Source organism: Calypte anna, chromosome Z, assembly GCF_003957555.1.
Source record: "Calypte anna isolate BGI_N300 chromosome Z, bCalAnn1_v1.p, whole genome shotgun sequence".
Classification (NCBI taxonomy): Eukaryota; Metazoa; Chordata; class Aves; order Apodiformes; family Trochilidae; genus Calypte; species Calypte anna.
The window spans coordinates 55,111,560-55,132,435 of NC_044274.1; the positions used below are offsets into that span (position 1 = coordinate 55,111,560).

The window sequence follows — 20,876 nt, forward strand, 5'->3', positions numbered from 1 at the left end:
CCATATTGTGTTTTTTGTGTTCCTTTTTAAAATTTCATGTGCCTTCCCATTGCATGTTCCTTCATTGTAGTCCTAGAGTGTTAGGGGAAGATAAATGCAAAAAGGGTGCATGTGGTAAAGGAGTTTAGTTATCTTTGTTCTTTATGTGCTAATGTGCAAATGAAGGGGTGTCACTTTTGGAAACCCAGAACTTGTCCTGGAGCACTGGGCAGTGCAGGGCCTACCCTCTTAACACTGCCATTCCCTTGAGTGAAGAAACTCCTGTATAGGATGTGCTCTTATACCTCCTCTTAATACTAGGCACTTATTAAAACAACACCCTCTACACCCAGCATTTATTTTAAAGTTTTCAAGATTCTGCATTTAGAGTGAGGTTGGCGTTTTTTGCAGAAATAAAATAAAACAATTAGCTGAGAACTCACATAAGCCTAGAGAGGTACTTTCTGCATCTTATCAATTTTTGTGGTTTGAAAGCATTTTGCCAAGCTAAGCCAGCACACTTATTGGTTGCTGGTTACTCAGAGTGCACTGCTGCTCTATAGTAAAGCTTTGTGTTTATGTGTGTGTCCATCGCAGCACCTCCTTTAGCCAAGAACCATTAAGAAAAAAATCTCTGACTGTTCAGTTCACCAATGTAATATTTAAACCAGTAGGCTAATTTTGAGGTAATTTTCTGAAAGCATTACTAAGAGGAGGGCTGATGTTCCCTGGCCATGACCAGGAGTCGATATTCTGGCTGAAATGTGAACAAAATTCTCTGAGGGGTGCTGAGGTATACTGATTTTACTCTAGAACACATCATTCATTCTTCCAAATGAACTGCTTCATTCCAGAAGCAGTTTTCTCTGTCTGCACTAGTGGATGAGATTTATATTTCATTATAAACATTTAACAGTCCTGCTAGAACTCATCTATCCCCTATGTAGCCAGAATGGAAATAGAACTGTAGCACAAGTGGCTGCTGCTCACACTGTTTCCTGCAGACCTGAGATTGTCCCTAAGCTGTGCCTCTTTCTCCACTGTGGTATTTCTGTGTAATAGACAGATTATGTTAATGCAGGTTTGTGCTGTGCTGATGCATCTGCCCCAGCTGACACGTGTTCCCCTGTCTGCCATCCTGCACCTCTGCCAGGGGCAAAACCCAGACAGGCTGTGGGAGGAGATTCCTGGTACCTTTCTCCAGCCTGCTGAGGTCACTCTGAAGGGTGGCCTTGCCCACCACTCCCACACAGGCAGGAGCAGGACCCTGGAAGTGCCTGCGTCAGGGGGACAACAGACCCTAGGTGGCTGTGTTGTGCTCTAGTACTATCCAAAGGTCTCTGCCAGCCAATGAAGGGAGGGAAAAAACAGGGTGTATGCCCAGCAAAACCCCTGAAGTTCTGCCCTCTGTGTGGCAAGAGGCAATCTGTGTGTGGATGGAGGAGTGGGATGGAGTCTAGGGGCAGAAGAAGACCCTGGCCAAGGGGCAGTGAGGGGCACAGCACTGATCCTCATGGAGCTCCCATGGTTCCAGGCAGGAAAGCTTATTCTCACATACAAGCAGGTGGCATAAGAATATTAATTAGTAAATCAAATAAACTGCAATCTCGTTATGCCAACGGATGAGTGGGACAGAAAGGTTTGCGTGTAGCTGTCAATACAGCATCCTATAAGGATAATGGCTAATCAAGTTAGTCACTTGTAGCTGCCCTCCCCACAGCCTCTTGGTTAGGAGGAAAACACTACTTCGACAAAAGAAGGGGAAAAGCATCTTCAGACCTAATATACCCAATGCTTGCCATCACCCTTTCTACTTTGCAGGTAGCATCTGCACTGTGCAGTTTGGACACAGTCCCACAAATGGCTCTAATCATACTGCTTCTCTTGGATATATATTTGGCACCACATCAGATGGTGATTTCACATCACAATTTGAGGTTTTAGTAGTTTCCATCCTAGGGTGGAGGAGGGACTGTGCTATGAGTTGTTGGGAGGTGAGGAATTTTATTCCCAGAGACTCCAGCTCATTTTTCCAGACACCAGCCAAGCCTTCACTTGGGGTTTCCATTAGAACCTCTGTTTAAAGGACATCTACCAACAGCCAACAATGCAGAGGTCCTATGCCAACGCAGCAATTCATTTTTAAAGCTATTGAAAGCAAATATGTGCAACCACACGTGTTCAGATAGTATTATGCTGTGTGACAGCCTAGTGCAAGTTTCCTGAAATAGCAGCCTCCTCCAAAATCCTCTATTGTTTACCTAAGACCAATCAAAGAGCATTATCCTGTTGCAAGCTTAGACTGTATCCACTCCAGTTATCACTGGTATGCCAGCCTTGGCTTTCCTGGTGCCACCTAAGATGCCCTGGAAGCCTAGGGAGCACGTGCAGTCTTTGCACTGTGCTTTATGTTCTTGGTATCTCAGTCAACCCTCTTCAAGAGATTTGCTCTGGCAATTCTGGCTCCCTTTGCACAGTTTTCCACCCATCATTCCTAAATGGTTTCAGCTATCCAGCTGCAATTGCACAGCCCTGGCTGGCTTAACAGATACTGTCTCTGTTTCTCCACTTCTGCAGCTACAAACTTCAGCATTTAAGAACACACATTCTTTCCTCTTGTCAGGGGAAATCTTCATGTTAAATTTCAAACCCTGTGTGCGGAGGAAAGAACAGAGCTTGGATCTTTCATATTTTGAGCCTGGAGTGTCACTGTTGGACGTTGCCTGTTTTCTTTACAAATGTTTCAAAACAAAAATATTTATCTTGAACTGAACAGAATGTTTCATACCAAGCAAAGGGTGAATATCTGGGAGGTCTGGATCCAAAAGAGTGCCAACTTCAATTCAGTATGAATAGTTTACCCATTTGCAATTTTTCAGCTCCCAAATTAATGCCCCAAATATCCTATAACTATTTATATACCCCTTAGTACAGTCACCAAGCCTGTCACCTTACACATAAAGAATGAAGCCATAAAGCCTGGAAAACACCATATGTTACCAAGATCAAAGGACCTTCTGTTCAGATGTAAGGTATCCTGAGTACAGACTCTGACTATAGCTCTTATGCTGTGACAGCCATTTCATACACAATCTGATTCCTGGACATTGGAATAAATCAGAGAAGTGGCATTAAGCTCCCAGGAGACCTCTTCTTCCACAGATGTGCCTTCCTGGCACAGGAAAATCCACTAGATCAGAAGAACTGCCAGGCTGCAGCATGCTAGACTGTAAGAGAAGCTACACTTCACTTCAGAGTTTCTTCTGGTGATAGGAAAGGAAACTTTATTCCTTTGGGATGCAAGAATCCAAAATGTGTTAGCCCAAGTTGTTTACTCGGTTTTACTTTACCCAAGCCTTTTTCCTTCTGTGTGATGAAACAAGGGTCATCCTTGACAGGGCACTGGAAGGACACAGGCTGATACTGGGGTGGAGACCTTGGAAGACAGCAGGATGCCTTCTGCCTTCATTGTGCTTCAGTCATCAAGAAAATTATTCCCATCTGGCAGGTTTATGCTGCTGCAAGAGAAGTTTTTCCTGGTGTCCAAGCAATGGTTTCCTCACATATAACTGGACAGAGAGGCTGCTGACTGTGGAAAGCTGGATCCACAGAAATAGAGTTTTCACTCCCGCTTTAAGAAATCGCTTGTCCATACCACTTCCACCAGGCTGGTGTCATTACATGTGCATCACTGCTGATACAGGTGTTCAATGGGAAAAAAGGATGGTGTCTCTGATTCTAGGTCTCTCTAAGAGTGAGGGTGAGAGCCATCTCTTTCCACTATTGTGGAAGCTGTTCCAATGCAAATCTGAAATCTCTTGTCCTACCTGACTGAAGACCAGACTCTTCCCTTTTTCTTAACTGAGAAATCTTTCATAAATCTGGAGATAGTTTTGTTTAAAAAAAGATGACTGGAAAGAGACTCAAGAAACCTCAATCTTTCCTCAGACATAACATTTTCCCACTGTCTTACAGGTGACACATCTGTTTACTACATTTGCCATAATCTGTAATACAACAGAACATTCATCCTAATGGATGTACATCTCTTTCTGCCTAGCAGTGTTAACACATGTTTAGGCTGTGATAAGCCCAGATAATGACTCATCCCCATGAATTCACCAGGTGACTGTGACTGTTCTCCACATAAGCAGGGATTTCCACAAACCTTTGGTGCGTTTAGGTCCCCTCATCCCATACACAACTCTTTGCAATTGAGTTATAAGATGGTGCAAAAACACATTTATAGACACCTGACCATGGCTTATATGCTGGCTTACTATGTATTTTTCCACCCATCAGAGGAAATACTGAAATGTTCTATATCTGAGACAGCCTCTGCAGAGAATCCTACTCAAGAAGTTCTTACATTTTATCAGTGAGCGTCTAACGACCTCTCAGCTTCCCAATAGATTTGCCACCACTTTTTAACTATTTTATCTAAGACCTAAACTCTTAAAAGGCAATCTTGTGTGTCATTTCCTCATGACACACGACTGTGACAGTCATTACTTTGCTTCTGTCCAGAAGCTTCTTACTCTGGCATAGAAGTTATGATACAGTTTGCTCTTGTCAAAACCACACTGGCTGTTATTTACCTCTTCTAGTTATTCACACAAACAAGCTTATTCCTGTGTTTTGTTAGAGGCTAAATTTAAAGTGGCGTGTTGTGCATTTCTCCAGTTATTTCTTTTTCCTGTTTTGCTGAAAGAATTGTTATATCTACCTTTCCCCTCCTTTTCAGAATGTCAGAATATCTATCAGTTGTCAAGAAAAGCCATTAACAGCTTCCAGGTTACTTCACCATCTCAGCACTCCAGACCTTCAGTTCTTTTCTTGACATCCCCACCCTTCCCAATACTATAACAGAAAATGCTCATTGCCCTTCATGTTCCTAATTTAAACTCATTTTGGATATTGACCTTTCTGCCTTTTTATTTTTATTTTTATATGTTTGTGGTATTTTTATATTTACCTTCAATAATTTTGTCATGCTTACACACTTTTTGTGTGGCCTGTTTTTTCCAATTATGAACTCTAGTATCCTGGTCTCCCTCATCTGAACTTCAAGTTCTCACTTCCACCTTCAAATTCTAATCTAGGTCATTCTCTTGCTTCCAGTCAAAAACAAAGAAAATTTTCTCTTGTTCTTTCTGCCATCCTTTGTATCCAGAAATCCACTTCAACATGCAAGATCTTGCTAGGGCATGAAGCATTGCCATCCATACAGTGTCAGGCAATTAAAATTCCCCACTGTCACCAGGTCCCATGCTTGGAACAGTTCTGCTTCTTGCTCTCAAAAAGGCTTCATCCACCCCACTTCTGTCAACTCACCACCCACCCCCACAATAATCTCCTGAGAAGGTTCGTGTCCCTCCATTGGAACATGGAAGTTGGAGGCAGTATATGCATTCCTAGCACACAATAGCTCCTCAATTTCTTGAACAGAAATTCTACCTTAATCCTGGCTATGAGAATTACCAGAGCATGTCTCTGACATGCTAGCATAAAGGCATTTAGGACATACAACTAGCTGACCCGACAGCTTTCCAGTGATCCAGGAAACTGAAAAAGGGAAGAGGAGAAAATGGAATTATATCTAGTAAATTTGTAGCTCTTTGTCTCAGTTTCCTCTGTTTTACCTGGAATCTTCTGAAAGGATTTTTCTCTTAACTCCCCCCCCCATGCCTTTGTGTGATGGTGCTCATCTCCTGTTTTAGGACTGGGTAGAGATGGATCCAGCAGCTGTATGTTCAGTCATTGCTGCTGATGGGAGACAAGGAACTCCCAACCTATCCCCTTCTTGAACTCCACACATGCCCGAATAAGCATTTCTAATGCTGCCACCACGGCTTCTTCTCTTGCCACCTTCCTCCCAGCCACCCACATGCACCATTTCTGGCAGTAATGCCAATTCTCAAAGGCACAGGCAGCCTGGACCTTTACTTGGAAGCAGGAGAGCATTAATTAGCTCCCTGCAACACAGTGTTCCCTTCTGATAGAAACCCTTGTGCATTGTTTAATTCTCCTCAAAACCAGTGGCCTCCTTTTGCCTCCCAACGTGACACTGACCCTCATCTCTGCTTGTGCAGCATCATGGCCTTTCTGATGTGAAACAACTTCTGTCCCTTAGAGCCATAATTCCTACCTTTTCTCAACTGATAGTAATGAGGAAAATTTTTCTGCCTTCCATAGTGATTTCTTTGGGATTTTCTGCCTGCAGAGCTTCCCATGACTCCTTAGAGTATTTCAAACCAGGCAGCCCCAACCTGAAGCTTTCCAGTTTCCTTCCTGAAGAAATGCCACTGAGACTCATGTTTTCATCTCCTGGTTCTTACTGTCATGAAGAGGTCACCAACCTTGTGAATTCATTTCAAATCCCAGACTAAAGAATTCAGGATTGGTGCTTCCATTTGAGAACAGCCCCTACAGAAGCAGTTACAGAACTGCAGTAATACATGGAGTCATGAAAAAGTATCATTACCTTGGTTATTTTTGTTCTGACCATTGTGCTCTTTTGTGAAGGATGCACTTCCTACTACTGCAGGGAGCTGGGAGAGCAGAAATAATAAGATGCTCACCTTGTTAGCCAAGGATTAGGCCCAAGCAGTATATATTTAATTAGACTTTAAAGAGCTTATTTCAATGTTAGGAGATGCAGTTCTTCCCTGTTGCCGCTGCCTCAGTGTAATTGTTTCAGTAAGTGTTCTGCTTATCAAGAGAAAGGATAGTTTTTTCAGATATTGTGAGTACTCAGTTTTTGTTTGCATTTAGATTAAGAAGATATTTGACCCAAAGCTCCTGCAGAGGTCATCTAATCTGTTTGGTTGAGAAAATCTGTTCTCTCACAGGCTCACCTTCAGCACTATAAAGGAATACCTCTTCCTGATGACAAGCCCTCTTTGTGGTTTTACCTCAGCCTTGGTCATTCTGGAAGAAACACCTTCAATTACAGCATTTTAAGAACTACATCAGCAATCAGCTGTTTGCACAGACGACATCTCTGGACTATTACCTACCACAAGAGGCAGGGCATTCACAATGAGCATTAGTGAAGATGATGTGGAGAAGTTTCTTGATGGCAACCCTGCTTTTGCCAAGCAGTACTTTGAGAAGAAACTAAAACCAGAGTCCTGTGATAGCAACGAAACTGAAATCCTTTTTGAGCTGATCCAAGATATGCAAGAAACCATCAACATGGAGAAAGTCGTTTTCAAGACCTTGAGAAGAATCAGGTCCCTTATTCACGCTGACCGCTGTAGTCTTTTCATGTACAGGCAGAGAAATGGCACACCTGAACTGGCAACAAGGCTTTTCAACATCCAGGAGGGAAGCACCTTGGAGGAATGCCTGGTCTCCCCAGACTGTGAGATTGTCTATCCACTGGACATAGGTGTTGTGGGCTACGTTGCACAAACCAAGAAAACCATGAATATCAAGGATGTCAACGAGGTAGGTTTGTCATTCAGTTGTTCACCTGATAGAGAAAAGGCCCACATGATTACCAGTTCAAAGGGGTCAGGAGGCATTAGGGCACCTTGGTGCTTAGTCAAACCTCCTGCAGTGTAATAGCTGTGTAGTGGAAACCAAAGCACCAGTAGCAAGTCTGTAAGTTGCTTCCAGTTTCATTTATGTAGTGAGGTGAGGCTAAGCACATTAATTACATTAGGTGTTAATGCTGGCAAATGAGTGCACTGTCACACCTGGCCTGCCTAATTATGAAAAAAAAAAAAAGAAAATTAAAAATATCATATCTAGCAGAGAAGAGAGAGTGAGCCACAGACAGATCTGCACTGAATGTGAGTAGACTTTTCCATACTATACATATGTATTCCATGAGTAATTGGAAGAGAGACAGAGAGAGAGAGAAAAAAAAATCTTACACAGTGAGTCCAGGAAGGGTTTTCCACCACAAACAACATTTGAAAATGTTTGCTATATTATGGAAATTAGACCAAGGGCATTCAGAAGCATTTTGTCAGCCTCAGGACAGGTGGCTTAACTCCAGCCCGGGTATGGGTGATCATAATCATCATCAGCAAGAAATAAACTTTTACCAAAACAGCTATTTCAGTGAGCACTGCACACAGCAGTATAAGGAGGGTTCCAAGGAATTTGGATGGGTTTTTTTATGCCCACATGACAGTATTTACCCCTCATATTCCTGGGTTGAATCATGTAAAGCTGAATGGCACCAATAACAATCTGCTTGTATAAAATTAAAATCTCAAATATGACTTTTGGGATTATTATTATTATTTGCTGGTTATAAAAAGACCATGTGTTTATCCACCCGTTTCTTGTTCTATACTAGCATATCTAAATGTTGCAGCAAAAAATTCCTTGTCCTCCACAAAGCATACTGAGGTATCGATTTGGCTTTCCAACCATTTTTTGGGAGGTGAGGGACAGTATCATAATGTGACTTAAACTTTAAAAAACTTTCTGGTTCAAACATTTCTCCAAAAACATGGAAGGATTTCAGTGCTGTGAGCCAAGTGCTGCACTCCAACTCCAATTGCCATAAGGCAATTCCTTTAAAGGAGGCCCAGGGACTAAATGATTGGTCTACCCCAATTGGCAGGGAAGTCCAGCAGTGGGGAACATAAGGGGAGAATATGAATTAGGGAGCGATTTTTCTTTCTGGTGAAGCCTCTTGAATATGATCAGAGCTGTAGGGCTTTTTCTAACCCAACTAGAAGGACTTGTATCTGAAAAATAATTCATCTGAGCAGCGAGAAGAATTTGAGTTAATCAAGGCCATCCTTGCAGTCCACATTGGCAAGTGATGATGGTGTCAGTAAGGCCCAGAGCACAACAGGTGACAGGGCATCTGATTTCCCTGCACTACCTTCATCTGCTTCATTTTTGTTAGGGGTGAGGAGACAGTGACATCCATGTAATGAACAATTGGAGGAGTTCCCTTTGTGCTGCCCCCCCACCATGTCCTAGTACTCTCACAGTGGTCTGAATGGTGGTTCCCTCATGGGTAACTCCCAGGGTGGCCTCATCCACAGCCATGCTATCTGCACACAGAAATGACTGTGAAAATGCCCCTGAGGCAGAAGTGGGTGGGTCAGTCTCAGGGGCAGAAGGAGAGTGCCAGGAATCACACACTGCTGGTGCCAGTTGCATGCTCCATAGCGATACCTTCCCTACCATCTACAATCCCACATACGAAGGCCCAGCAACATGTGAGGGAATGCCTGGCATGGTATTTTTAAGAGAGACGAGAGGCAGATGGCTTCATGGAGGCTGCAAGATGAAAGCAGCTTCAGGGCCCAGGCAAAAGCAGAAGGAAAATGGGGGTGAGTGAACTTCCCAGTGACTGTACCAAGCAGCTCTGGTTTATAAACTGTGGCTATGCAGTAACTGAGAGTAACCACTGATAGAAAGAAGGAGGAAAGGAATGGAGGAGGCATTTTGAAGGATGCCAGTGATCTGAGAATAACCAGTGGAGAGCCTCCTTGTCCTGTCACAGTTTGACGTGTTAAAACATGATATGCAAGATCTTTCCAAAAAGTGAGAAAATGCATGTGTTAAGAGTCAGAAATGACAGCCAGTTCTATTGATACTAGCCTTATCACCTGTCCATTGTCCATTTTTCTCCTAATTTATTTCTCTTTGGTATTCTGTGCTTTGACTTAGTTTTTTGGACTACAGACATTGTGTAAAATGCTTAATTTGTAACTTCTCTATTAAACAGTGTGGCCAGTTCAGTCCATTTGTTGATGAACTCACCAACTACACTACGAAAAGCATGCTTGCTACACCCATCTTGAATGGCAAAGATTTAGTTGCTGTCATTGTGGCTATTAATAAGCTGAACGGCCCTCACTTCACCAGCTCTGATGAAACAGTAAGTGATCAGCAGCTCAGTTTCTATCAAGCAGTTGACACTTTTGCAGTGTAACAACGCTCTTCTTCACTGGGGATATCTCCCTTAGAGAAGCTCCTCTGGTATGAATTTAGGACTCACCCCCTAACAGAAGATGCTTTTTATGAAAATGCTTATCTCACAAATCTTAAGGGAAGTTACAGAGGGATAAGCTTCCTCTCACACAAGTGCAAATCAAAGCACTTATCCAGGGGAATTACCATGATGGTGATAAGGAGACATTATGAAATCCAGTATACATGAGACTGCTATTTCATACAACTCAATCTCATGGTTTGCCTTTTCAGCTTTTTCTGAAGTACCTGAATTTTGCCTCCTTGAATTTGAAAATTTATCACTTGAGTTATCTTCACAATTGTGAGACTCGAAGAGGCCAGGTAAGAGTGCAAATGCAGACTGGGCTCTCTCAAAATCAAACGAGTGCATTATTCTGATTTCAAAAGTGCAGCTGATCTGCTTCAAGGAACTGGGCCTGCTTTCAGCTATTGTTCCTTTCCCAGAGTCCTTCCTTAGGCTCTCTTCTTGCTGCAGTTGACAAAACTGTGGGACCTGACACCGTGGCACCAGCTTCAGCAGGGCTCAGCTCCAGAAGTTTTGCCAAACTCAGGCTTCAAAATTCCTGGGGTATTTAACAGCTTCATCCAGCAGCATCAAGAGATTTCTCAGAACAATTAAAAATGCAGTATTTTTTTCCCTATCTGTTTACCAAAAAGTGCTATCACATTTCTTCTTAAGTGCCAGTAAAATGAGTCTCATATGCCTGTTGTATTAGCCTCCCTCAGTAAAAGTGAACATAGATGCAAGTTCTAGGGTATTCTGAATCAAAACCATTCAGCCACCATTCTTTTCCCTGACTTGGATTATGAAAAGCCTCCTGCATTTATTGGGAGGAATATGAATCCATGCAATCTTTCTACAGCAGACAATCAGAGCTGTAGCCTACTTCTTGTTCAAATCACAGGTCTAGTCAGCTTCAGGAAGCAGCTCTCAGTGCTTCTGAAGCACTGCTACACATGTGCCCTGGGATCAGAAAGAAATGTATTCACATGCAGATGCAGGCACACACTAAGCTTTGGCAACTGTGTAGATGCTTGCTTACCATTCCAGAGAACAATAACATCTCCATTAGGCACACAAAGGCCCTTCTTGTTCCACTGGAAATACTTGCCTAACTTGCTGCATAGCCTCCATTTTTACAAATGAAAGGAACAACTTTCTTAACAGGAAAGAATAGGAAGTTGTTGCTCACACAAAGCAGCTGCAGAAAGGCTTTGAGGAAAGCTAAGTTCAGAAATTTCCAACAGGCCCCAGAATTTGCCATGCTTGTGATGTTCACTGGTTTTGGATACATTTACAGGTATAAAACGTAAAATGGCTTGATATGGCACTACTATACTTTTTTGCTGTATTTTGAGAGTTGAGTTTTACACAGCACTCCATGATGACCTGACTCTTCCTCAGAGTGCATCTTTCCCTAGTAATTCCTGGTATGAACAAACAATGTTTTTACGTTTTGCAGTATAGGTTGCCATTACACTTTTCAGAAATTCAGTATAAAAAATTAAGTTATATTTTTGTTACTCCAAACACATTTGGGAAGGCCAGCTCTCAAGGAGTGGCTATGCCTACCTTTGGATTTTATCCTGCAGGTGCTGTTGTGGTCAGCTAATAAGGTTTTTGAGGAGCTGACAGACATTGAGAGGCAGTTCCATAAGGCTTTTTACACAGTGAGAGCATACCTGAACTGTGACCGCTACTCTGTAGGTCTTCTGGACATGACAAAACAGAAGGTGAGTGAGTGTTCACATCTGTGTTGTATGTTTTTCTGCATTGCTTCTGTCCACTGAGGGATGACGTGAGGCAGACAAAGTCCAAGCTAAGTTGACATTTTTTATTCCATTGTGCAAATGAAGAACCTGGGATAAAGAAAACAGAGGAAAAGAGCTTATGGCTGGAACAGGACTGTCCAAGGAGCCAGAGACTGAGAAGGAAAAGGAAGGGCAAATGTGTTTGACCATGGAAATTCTGGTCAAAGCCCACAAAGTAAGCACAGTCTGCAGATATCAGATGTATAGTGAGATACCTGTGGAAACACCCAGCAACAAAGCAACAACCTTCCTCAAAGACTCATCCATGTGCACCATATCCTGACTTTTATGTGGAATTCAGCTTCATAAAAATAAGATGGCAAATACTAAGTAACTTCTGCAGCTCTGACTGAGCCTGTTTGCACCTTTGGCAGGCTTTATGTATGGGTTACAAGGCATTCTTGTCATAAGAGCCACGTTTTATTCTGTGGTCAGGCTGACTGGGGCTACCATGGACTTCAATCTCCATAACATTCTCACAGCCTATGCAGCACTCTGTCTTGTGAAGAGGTTTATTAAAAATCATTAGTGTGATAAAGACGCTATGATTAGCATTATAATGTAGCCTAGTGAAAAAAAAAATTTAAATCTTCCACTTTACCAAGCTAGCAAGTAGTATATCAGCCCTCTGGGCACACTCTGAAAAATGAAGAACCCATTGACATAAGCATTTTCTCTGTGAGTACAGCCCACATTGTTCATTGAATGAAGCATGAGCCAGTGTACAGGCAGTAGATACCTTACACAGTGTATATATGAAGTATCTGACACTTCCTGATTCAGATATACCATCCCAGTGCGGAACTACTCTTTATTATTATTATTTCATGTCTTGTTTACACAGTATCAAAACCAGCGTGATTGAGCAGTGGTTACTTCAAGGCTCAAGGCAGAACGAAACTCTCTACTTTAAAATAACTTCTTTCACTTTTAACCCAGGAATTTTTTGACCTGTGGCCAGTTCTGCTGGGAGAAGTTCCCCCCTACTCGGGACCTCGCACCCCTGATGGCAGGGTAAGAGAGAACCAGATTCCTTAAACTCTTTCCTGTCTGTCTGGATTGCCTCAATACTAATTTTAATACCACACTTCTTATTATTTATAGGAAATAGTCTTTTACAAGGTCATTGATTACATCTTACATGGAAAAGAAGACATTAAAGTCATCCCGTAAGTGCACAGTTTCTGTATGCCAGGTATTGACAAAGACTGTAGCTAAACCCAAGGTTCTTCACAATTTAAAGACATTCATGAGAAGACAGGAAAAACATCAGCTCAGAAGACTGAGTATGACAGCCAGAATCTAAGCTGGGGCTTTGATTCACAAATCTATGGGACAAAGATTTCCTCCAGTGCCTTGGGATCCTGGCTTGCAAATTAGGCTCCAAAAGTCGCTGCAACCTGCCATTCTTTTTAGATGCAGAAATAGACTGCCTTGACTGCCACTTTCATTGCCAGGCTGAGGCATCATTCGACTCTTGGTGCCCTCCCTGTGCCTACAGGAGAGCCCACAGAGGTTGCCTGGTGTTGAGGCACTCGCTACCCCTGCCCCTCACCCCTCTGCTACCTTCCTGACCTCTCATGTCTCCCCTGATCCTCTTCCTGTCTTTCATCTTCTTTGCTTCTCTCTTACCCTCCAATCACTGACCCCCTTCCTTCTTGACACCACATTGAGACAACCTGTTTCTCAGGAACACCGTCTCTTCTTGACACCAAATTTCCAGAGGAGGTTTTGGCACCTTGGACAAATCTGACATAACAGGAGTTTCACCCAGTTCTCATCTCATCCCTTTCCATTACTGTACATGCATCAAGAAAGGCTCCCACTGCTTAGATAGAGCAGACTTGCAAAGTTCAGGCTGAGAGACATTCTTAGACAGGAACTTTCTCATATCCTTCCCTGTGCTGAAGGACTGAAACATGGCCCCCACTCCCAGGTATGACTTTTCTTAAGTCTATGCAAATTATGATTTTTCATTACTTATTCTGTATTAAATCCTTCAAGGAAAAGTATTTACTTACCTTCTGTTTGCACACATGGGTCCTTTGAAAGTAACAGGACTGTTTAGTACCTGAGGGCAGAGACATGTAAACATGAATTGTGCAATCAGACAGATTCATTTCAGTTCTGTGACCACTCTTCATTAAATTTATATCCTTTATTTCCCTTATGCACTTTCTTTTCATTTTAGAAATCCTACTCCGGATCACTGGGCACTAGTTACTGGACTGCCAACCTATGTGGCTGAAAGTGGATTTGTAAGTACTTAACTTGGGCTTCATCAAGGCTTTCTGAGATGAAGTCATACTAATGCTGTTTTCTCAGCAATTCAGTTTTTTGTTTCAGTACTTTAGCTTCCCACTGCCTGTATTGTAATACATTTTCTTTTTTGTGATCCCTTAGATTTGCAACATTATGAATGCTGCTGCAGATGAGATGTTTAAATTTCAGGTACTGTGAAAACTTCCAAGTCCCATCATGTATTCCATTTTGTTTGCATAAATGTAATTTAGAGTCAATATTAGTCACATAAATTATTTCTGTAGCCTGTAGTCTTAATGTAAAATGGGAGTGCTGATGCAATTAGAAAACACATTAAGTACATGGTGTCTTTCTACTTGCTGTTGTTTCAAGGAAGGTCCTTTAGATGAATCAGGATGGACTGTCAAAAATGTTCTCTCCATGCCAATAGTCAACAAAAAGGAAGAAATTGTTGGAGTTGTCACATTTTATAACAGAAAAGACGGGAAACCATTTGATGAGCAGGATGAGACCCTCATGGAGGTACAGTTCCTTGCTGTGGGTAGAAGTAGTTCGTATGCTCGAGAAGAGGTCACTCACTATTGCTCACTGTACACCTGCAAAGCGTCCCCCAGTGTTCTGCAGCTAAGTTTGTTTGTTGCCTATAGATGTGCCATGTATCTGCTTGAAGGTTTTGAAAGCAACTACATCACATATTGGAGTTTTTTTCAGTCCTGGAAACCCAGCTGTGTTTGCGTTCTTTTGTTTCAGTGTTCTTGGGTTGGAGCTGCAGCTATGAGCAGACAGCTATGTACTAGCATGACCATTTTAACCCGTGTTCACATAAATGGCAACCCCCAGTGGCTAGGCAACTCCTTTGAGAAATTACAAAAAAACTGTTTGTCTAGCTAAGACATTAAGAGTGGTCAGTTGTAATTAAAGACTGTCTAGAAATGCTCCTACACTAGCTTCCAGTATTCACTCAGCTTCCGATATCTGTTATCAATCAGAACATTTCCTGAAATAGACGTTCTTATCAAAGAAAAAGACTGTGGAAGAAAACCTACAGTTTGAACTGGCCATTGGACAGCAAATGAGTTGAAAGCAAACACAGGGTGTAAGTAACCATATGTGAAAGCTGATACGACCACCTTGACCTCCCATAATATGAGGGTTCCTAACCTCCTGTCACCATAGTGACACCATTCTTTCCACAAGTAAAAATACAGAAATGACCTTCCATGTGTTGAACTGGAGAGCAGGTCATCAAACCTCCACAGCATGGATGCTCTGGAGACCTGGGGAAATTCAACAGCTGGGGAGTTTCTCTGCTGAGCAACAAGAAGTGGCTGGGAACAAATACACAGTTGCTCACTGCTTGACTTGTGGCCGAAGTGAATCTTGTGTTTCTCTAATAGTACATCATGCAGTGTTATTTTTCTGTCTTTGTTGTTTCACCATTTCCTTCTTTTTCCCTCACCAAGTCCTTGACACAGTTCCTGGGTTGGTCTGTTCTCAACACAGACACGTATGATAAGATGAACAAGCTGGAGAACCGGAAGGATATTGCTCAGGATATGGTACTCTACCACGTGAAATGTGACAAGGATGAAATCCAGGAAATTCTGGTACTACCTTGCAATGTTTAGCACACACCCAGGTGTTCTGGCCTGCAACCTGACTTGTGGCACAGACACAAGTTTCCCCTCCCATGGAAATGCTTCCAGCCACTATGGTGTGGAGGCAGCACCCAGGGCTCCAGTTACTTCACAGTAGCAGTGTCCTTTCTCATTTCCTCAGCAATGCCATCCTTGGAAATGGGCTTGTGCAGGGCTGGGTTGGAAGGGTGGAAGAGGAGCTGATTTATTCCCCAAAACCTCCTTAATGCATAGGGTGTGGACACTGGGTCAAGGGGGGTGACACACACATCTGCAAGTGAGTGAAACATGAATCAAAATCTAGGAGAACATCTTTACAGGCAGAATGGGTGGAAAGACCATAAACCGAAGTAAGGTCCAGGAAGAAAACACCATTTCCTTATGAGAGCTGCCCTAGATTGCCCCACTGTGCAAAGTCCATTGGGGTGATTCCATCAGTTTAACATGTCCATGCACTTTGCAGCCAACACGAGAAAAGCTGGGCAAAGAGCCAAGTGAGTGTGAGGAAGAGGAGCTGGCAAGCATCCTGGTAAGAGCAATGTAATGCTGGAATGGATAGCCCTGGCAAACAAATACTGCCTAGGTAGATGAAGGGAAAAGTTCCCAGTGTTGACACACTGGTACATATCAACAGGGCACCTGGTGAATGATGAAGGCAAAGCATACCCTGTTCAACTCTGCTGTGTGAATTTGAGATTATTATTACAAGGTGGCAGCAAATGCCTTCCCAAAATCCTATAAAGTACCTACTCTATGCCACTTTATCTCAAGGGGTTCAAAGCCCACCTGGAACATGTCAGCTACCTCAACTTGTCACACATTTTGTTGCGTGGAAATGCAGAGGACTGTAAATTTTCCTCTATAAAACCTGCAAAGTTTGAGTTTCCAAACTATATCAAATCAACAAGGAAAGTGCTGAACACAAAAAAAGCAGTATTTCTTGCATTTGACAAAAAATGCCCCTTTTCTTCCCCTAGTAAAAGGGCTATAATGAAAATCTGCGTTTAAATCTATGTGTTATATTGTCAAAAGTTCCCAGCAGTATCAGACTAGTAAGTTTTATTTAAGCAAAACACATCCCATGTGTTTCTAGAGATGACATAAGCAGCAGAGTAACAAACTGTCCAACCTCTTACAGAAAGAAGAACTCCCAGGGCCCACCAAGTTTGACATCTATGAGTTCAGGTTCTCTGATTTTGACTGCACCGAGCTAGAGCTGGTGAAATGCGGCATTCAGATGTACTACGAGCTTGGTGTGGTGAAAAAGTTCCAGATCCCACAGGAGGTAGGAGCTGGCAACACCCCAGAAAACCAGAAATCCCTTCCAGGATGCCCAGCAGAGTGGCCATGGGGCTGCAGTCCTGTGCATGCTCTGCCCAGGTCTCAGAGCAGTCAGAGTCTGGGATCACAGGGGCTTGCAGGAAGAGGAGAGCATGTCCTGAGTGCCTTTGCCCAACACTGGGCATGTTACTCTTTCTCAAAACCCCTGTTGCTACATGTAGGTTTGGGTCATGAAGATGGCCTCCTCTGCTCTGCACTGTCTGCTGCATGTGTGGGTCTGCTGTTGGGTCTAAACAGGAGTCTGTCTACACCATGCTTGCACATGATGTGTGTAAGGACATCACAGCTTCGGTGTAACAGCAGTTCCCAGGTTCAACCTGGGCAGTGCATGCTTGTGTGCATGCTTGGTTTACTATAGTACATACCCTATGGCTCCCAGCTAGCATATGCTGAAACCCACTCAGGGAGGTTCCCCCATCTTGAGGAGAATCCTTCATTGGATGGGGGAGGGGAAACATTATCACCGAGGATGAAGAGAAGGCTGAGGTACTTAATGCCTTCTTTGCCTCAGTGTTCAGTAGCCAGGCCAGTTATCCTTAGGGTATGCAACACCCTGAGCTGGAACACAGAGAGCAACACAGCTCCACCATAGTCCAGGAACAGGCAGTTAACAACCTGCTACACCCCCTGGACACTCACAGGTCTATACAGCTGGATGAGGTCCACCCCAGAGTCCTGAGGGAGCCGACAGAGAAGCTTGCCAAAGTACAGTGCATCATTTATTAGCAGTCCTGGTTGGCAAAAGAGGTCCTAGGCAACTGGAGACTTGCCAATGTGACACAGGAAAGGCTGGGAGGATCTAGGGAAATACAGGACTGTCAGCCTGATCTCAGGACTGGGAAAAATTATGGAGCAGGTAATCTAAAGTGCACTCTCATGGCAGGAGCAGGTCAGCCAGGAGATCAGGTCCAGCCAGGATGTGTTCATGAAAGGCAGATCCTGCTTGATCAACCTGATCTTTGATGACCAGTGGGTCCACCTAGTGGATGATGGAAAGGTTGCGTCCACCTGGATTTTAGTAAAAGTCTTTCACACTGTCTCCCACACCCTTTTTCTAGAGTAGCTGGTGGCTCATGGCTTAGATTGATGTACCCTTCACTGAGTAAAAAAAATGACTGGGTGTCTGGGTGCAGAGAGTTGTGGTTAATGGAGTTAAATTCAGATGATGGCCAGTGACAATCATTGTTCCCCAGGGTTCAGTTTTGGGGCTACTCTTGTCTAATGTCTTCACCAACAGCCTGGGTGAGGGGATTGAATGCTCCCTCAGTAAGTTTGCAGATTAACACCAAACTGGGTGGGTGGTGACCTTCTTGAGGGTAAGAAGGCTCTGCAGAGGGATCTGGACAGAATGGATAGATGGACCCAGGGTAACTACATGAAATTCAACAAGATCAACTACCAGGTCCTGTACTTCAGCCACAACAACCCCTACCAGTGCTACAGGCTTGGGGAAAAGTGGCTGGAAAGCTGCCTGACAGAAAAAGACCTGGGGGTGCTGGCCAACAGCTGGCTGAACATGAGCCAGCAGTGTGTCCAGGTGGCCAAGGAAACAGGTGGTGTATCAGGAACAGTGTGGCCAGCAGGACTAAGGAAGTGATTGTGTTCCTGTACTCAGAACTGGTGAAGCTGCACTTCAAATACTGTGTTCAGTTTTGGACCCCTCACTATAAGAAGGACATTGAGATGCTGGAGCATGTCCAGAGAAGGGAAATGAAGCTAATGAAGGGTCTAGAGCATAAGTCTTAGCAGGAGTGTCTGAGGGAACTGAGTTGTTTAGTTTGGAGGAGCAAAGGCTGACGAGAGACCTGAGTGCTCCCTGCAGCTACCTGAAAAGAGAGTGCAGTGATGCAGGTTCGGTCCCTGCTCTTAAGTTACTGCCAATGGGGATGAGAGGAAACGGCCCCAAGTTGCACCAGGGAATGTTCAGATTGGGTATTAGGAAAAATGTCTTTACTGAAAGAGTGGTAAGGCTGCCCAGGGAAATGGTTGAGTCCCCATCTCTGGACGCATTAAAAATTTGTGTTGGTGTGAAATATGCTTCAGGACATGGTTTAGTTATCATGGTGGTATTGGACTGACAACTGGACTTGATCATAGCTGTCTTTTCCAACCTTAGTGATTCTGTGATTCTATGATCTTCTTCCCTGGCAAAAATGGATGTGCCTTTATTTGGTGCATTCGGTACCATCTTCCCGACTGGCAGTGACAGAAGTGATGTGATCCTGGGGGGGGGGGTCAAGGACCACATGGCCACTGCTGTTTGTGTTCAAGGCTTTTGCCGCAGCTAAAGCCCCCGCAGGATTTGTGAAACATGCATTCCAGTAGCTCTGAGGCTGCCCAAGCTCAGCACATCATGTGAGGTTTGTTTCCATCTAGTGGGATCTGGAGGCAACTGCCCTGGAAAGGCAGGCCGGGAAGTAGGAAGGAACTGAAGGGCTCAGAATGGGACCTATTTCTGTGCTTCTTACTTACAGGACGTCAATGTCAAAATAGCCACTCCAGAACAACTTACCCGTGATACAGGTGTGAAATGCAGTCATTCATTGCTGCCACTCTAAGCAGCTGAGATTTAAAAAAATAATATTCCATTATTAATTTGCTAAGTGAGAAAACCTATGTAGCTACAAGAGGTAGTACATGTGAAGTAGAATGCAGAGGGGAACAACTGACAATATTACAGTTTCTGATTCTATTGCAAGAGCAACAGGCAGCAGTTTCATCACAAACTAACATCCTCTTTCCTAATTGCAATTTGTAGGTTTTGGTAAGATTTGTGTACTCTGTCAGCAAAGGCTATCGGAAGATCACCTACCACAACTGGCGCCATGGCTTCAACGTCGCACAGACCATGTTCACGCTCCTGATGGTAAGGTAACATCACCCCAGTTTATTCTGTGGTGTAGCTGCATTTACAGAAGGTCTTCTCTTGTACCCTGGAGACATGTAGGACCCTTTGCATCCTGGTGTTACTCATTCCTAGAACAGGTCCTGATACATGAGGCCTCCATTTGCTTTAAATGGCAGTCCTGGAATTAGACTTAGAGCTGTGACCAACATGGGCAAGTTAAGGAGTGATCAAATTCCCCTAAGTACAGACATGTACAGTATTGCATAGCCTCCAGATTAAATCATTCTTCAGCGTAGGGGAGAGAGACTACAGGCCCTGCCTTCCTCCAATAGTTTCTGACAGCAGCTAGAAAGAGACAAAAGGTAGCTGGCTGGTATGAAGACAACCTCATGCTTTCCATTTCCAGGCAGGACAGGCACAGGTCACACAAGTCTGTCATTAGTGTGAATGTGGCAAGGGCCATTTTCTCACATGCTCTCAGGCAACTGTTGCCCCAACAAACAGAACAGGTCTCAGAATGCTGTTCCACACCAAGGATGTACCAGTACCAGGACCCTGTGCTGATGGTATGGCCCACACAATGGAATTACATGTGCCACACCAGGACAGTTCTTTGGATGTTTCATCTTGAGACCCCGTCACAGCTCAGCATCTGGGCGGACCAGAAGCCAGAGGACATAGCAGGTGGCAGCGGATGGTGAAGGAGCGCAGGGGAACAGTAGTGAGGAGCGGAAAGGGCAGAGGAGAGGAGGGGCTAGGGTCTGATGAGCTTGAGAGACGATGGGCAGGGGATGGGAGGGAATGGATCCCTCTCTGTTCCGCCCCTCTATGAGTCTGATAGCTCTCCTTCTGAGGTTCCTTGATACTCAAACTGTGACACGCCCTTGCCCAGAAAGATGCAGATCCCCTTCACAAAATACTTCATATCCAGTGTCTGGAGGGGTGCTTATGAAGACCTGGGTGACCCTGGAGCATGAGACTGCTATAGCAGGTGGGCAGGAGGCACATATACGCAACAAAGCATGTTTACTTGAGTCTGAAAT

The 20,876-nt window shown here is 43.8% G+C and overlaps 2 protein-coding genes across 2 annotated transcripts in view; one reads left to right on the top strand and one right to left on the bottom strand.

Moving 5' to 3' along the window:
- The window catches only part of LOC103527370 (purpurin), a 24,435-nt gene extending 12,854 nt beyond the window's left edge, over positions 1 to 11,581 (bottom strand). The window contains exon 1 of the mRNA XM_030467229.1: positions 11,507 to 11,581. The gene's annotated coding sequence lies outside the window, so the exon portion shown is untranslated. The remainder of the gene's footprint in view (positions 1 to 11,506) is intronic.
- Positions 7,021 to 20,876, top strand: part of PDE6B (phosphodiesterase 6B) — a 21,565-nt gene continuing 7,709 nt past the window's right edge. The window contains exons 1-13 of the mRNA XM_008492550.2: positions 7,021 to 7,431; positions 9,686 to 9,838; positions 10,165 to 10,254; positions 11,527 to 11,667; positions 12,685 to 12,759; positions 12,850 to 12,914; positions 13,937 to 14,003; positions 14,149 to 14,196; positions 14,380 to 14,529; positions 15,471 to 15,614; positions 16,108 to 16,173; positions 16,783 to 16,929; positions 19,744 to 19,851. Coding sequence (XP_008490772.1) covers positions 7,021 to 7,431; positions 9,686 to 9,838; positions 10,165 to 10,254; positions 11,527 to 11,667; positions 12,685 to 12,759; positions 12,850 to 12,914; positions 13,937 to 14,003; positions 14,149 to 14,196; positions 14,380 to 14,529; positions 15,471 to 15,614; positions 16,108 to 16,173; positions 16,783 to 16,929; positions 19,744 to 19,851 — 1,665 coding nt within the window. The remainder of the gene's footprint in view (positions 7,432 to 9,685; positions 9,839 to 10,164; positions 10,255 to 11,526; positions 11,668 to 12,684; positions 12,760 to 12,849; positions 12,915 to 13,936; positions 14,004 to 14,148; positions 14,197 to 14,379; positions 14,530 to 15,470; positions 15,615 to 16,107; positions 16,174 to 16,782; positions 16,930 to 19,743; positions 19,852 to 20,876) is intronic.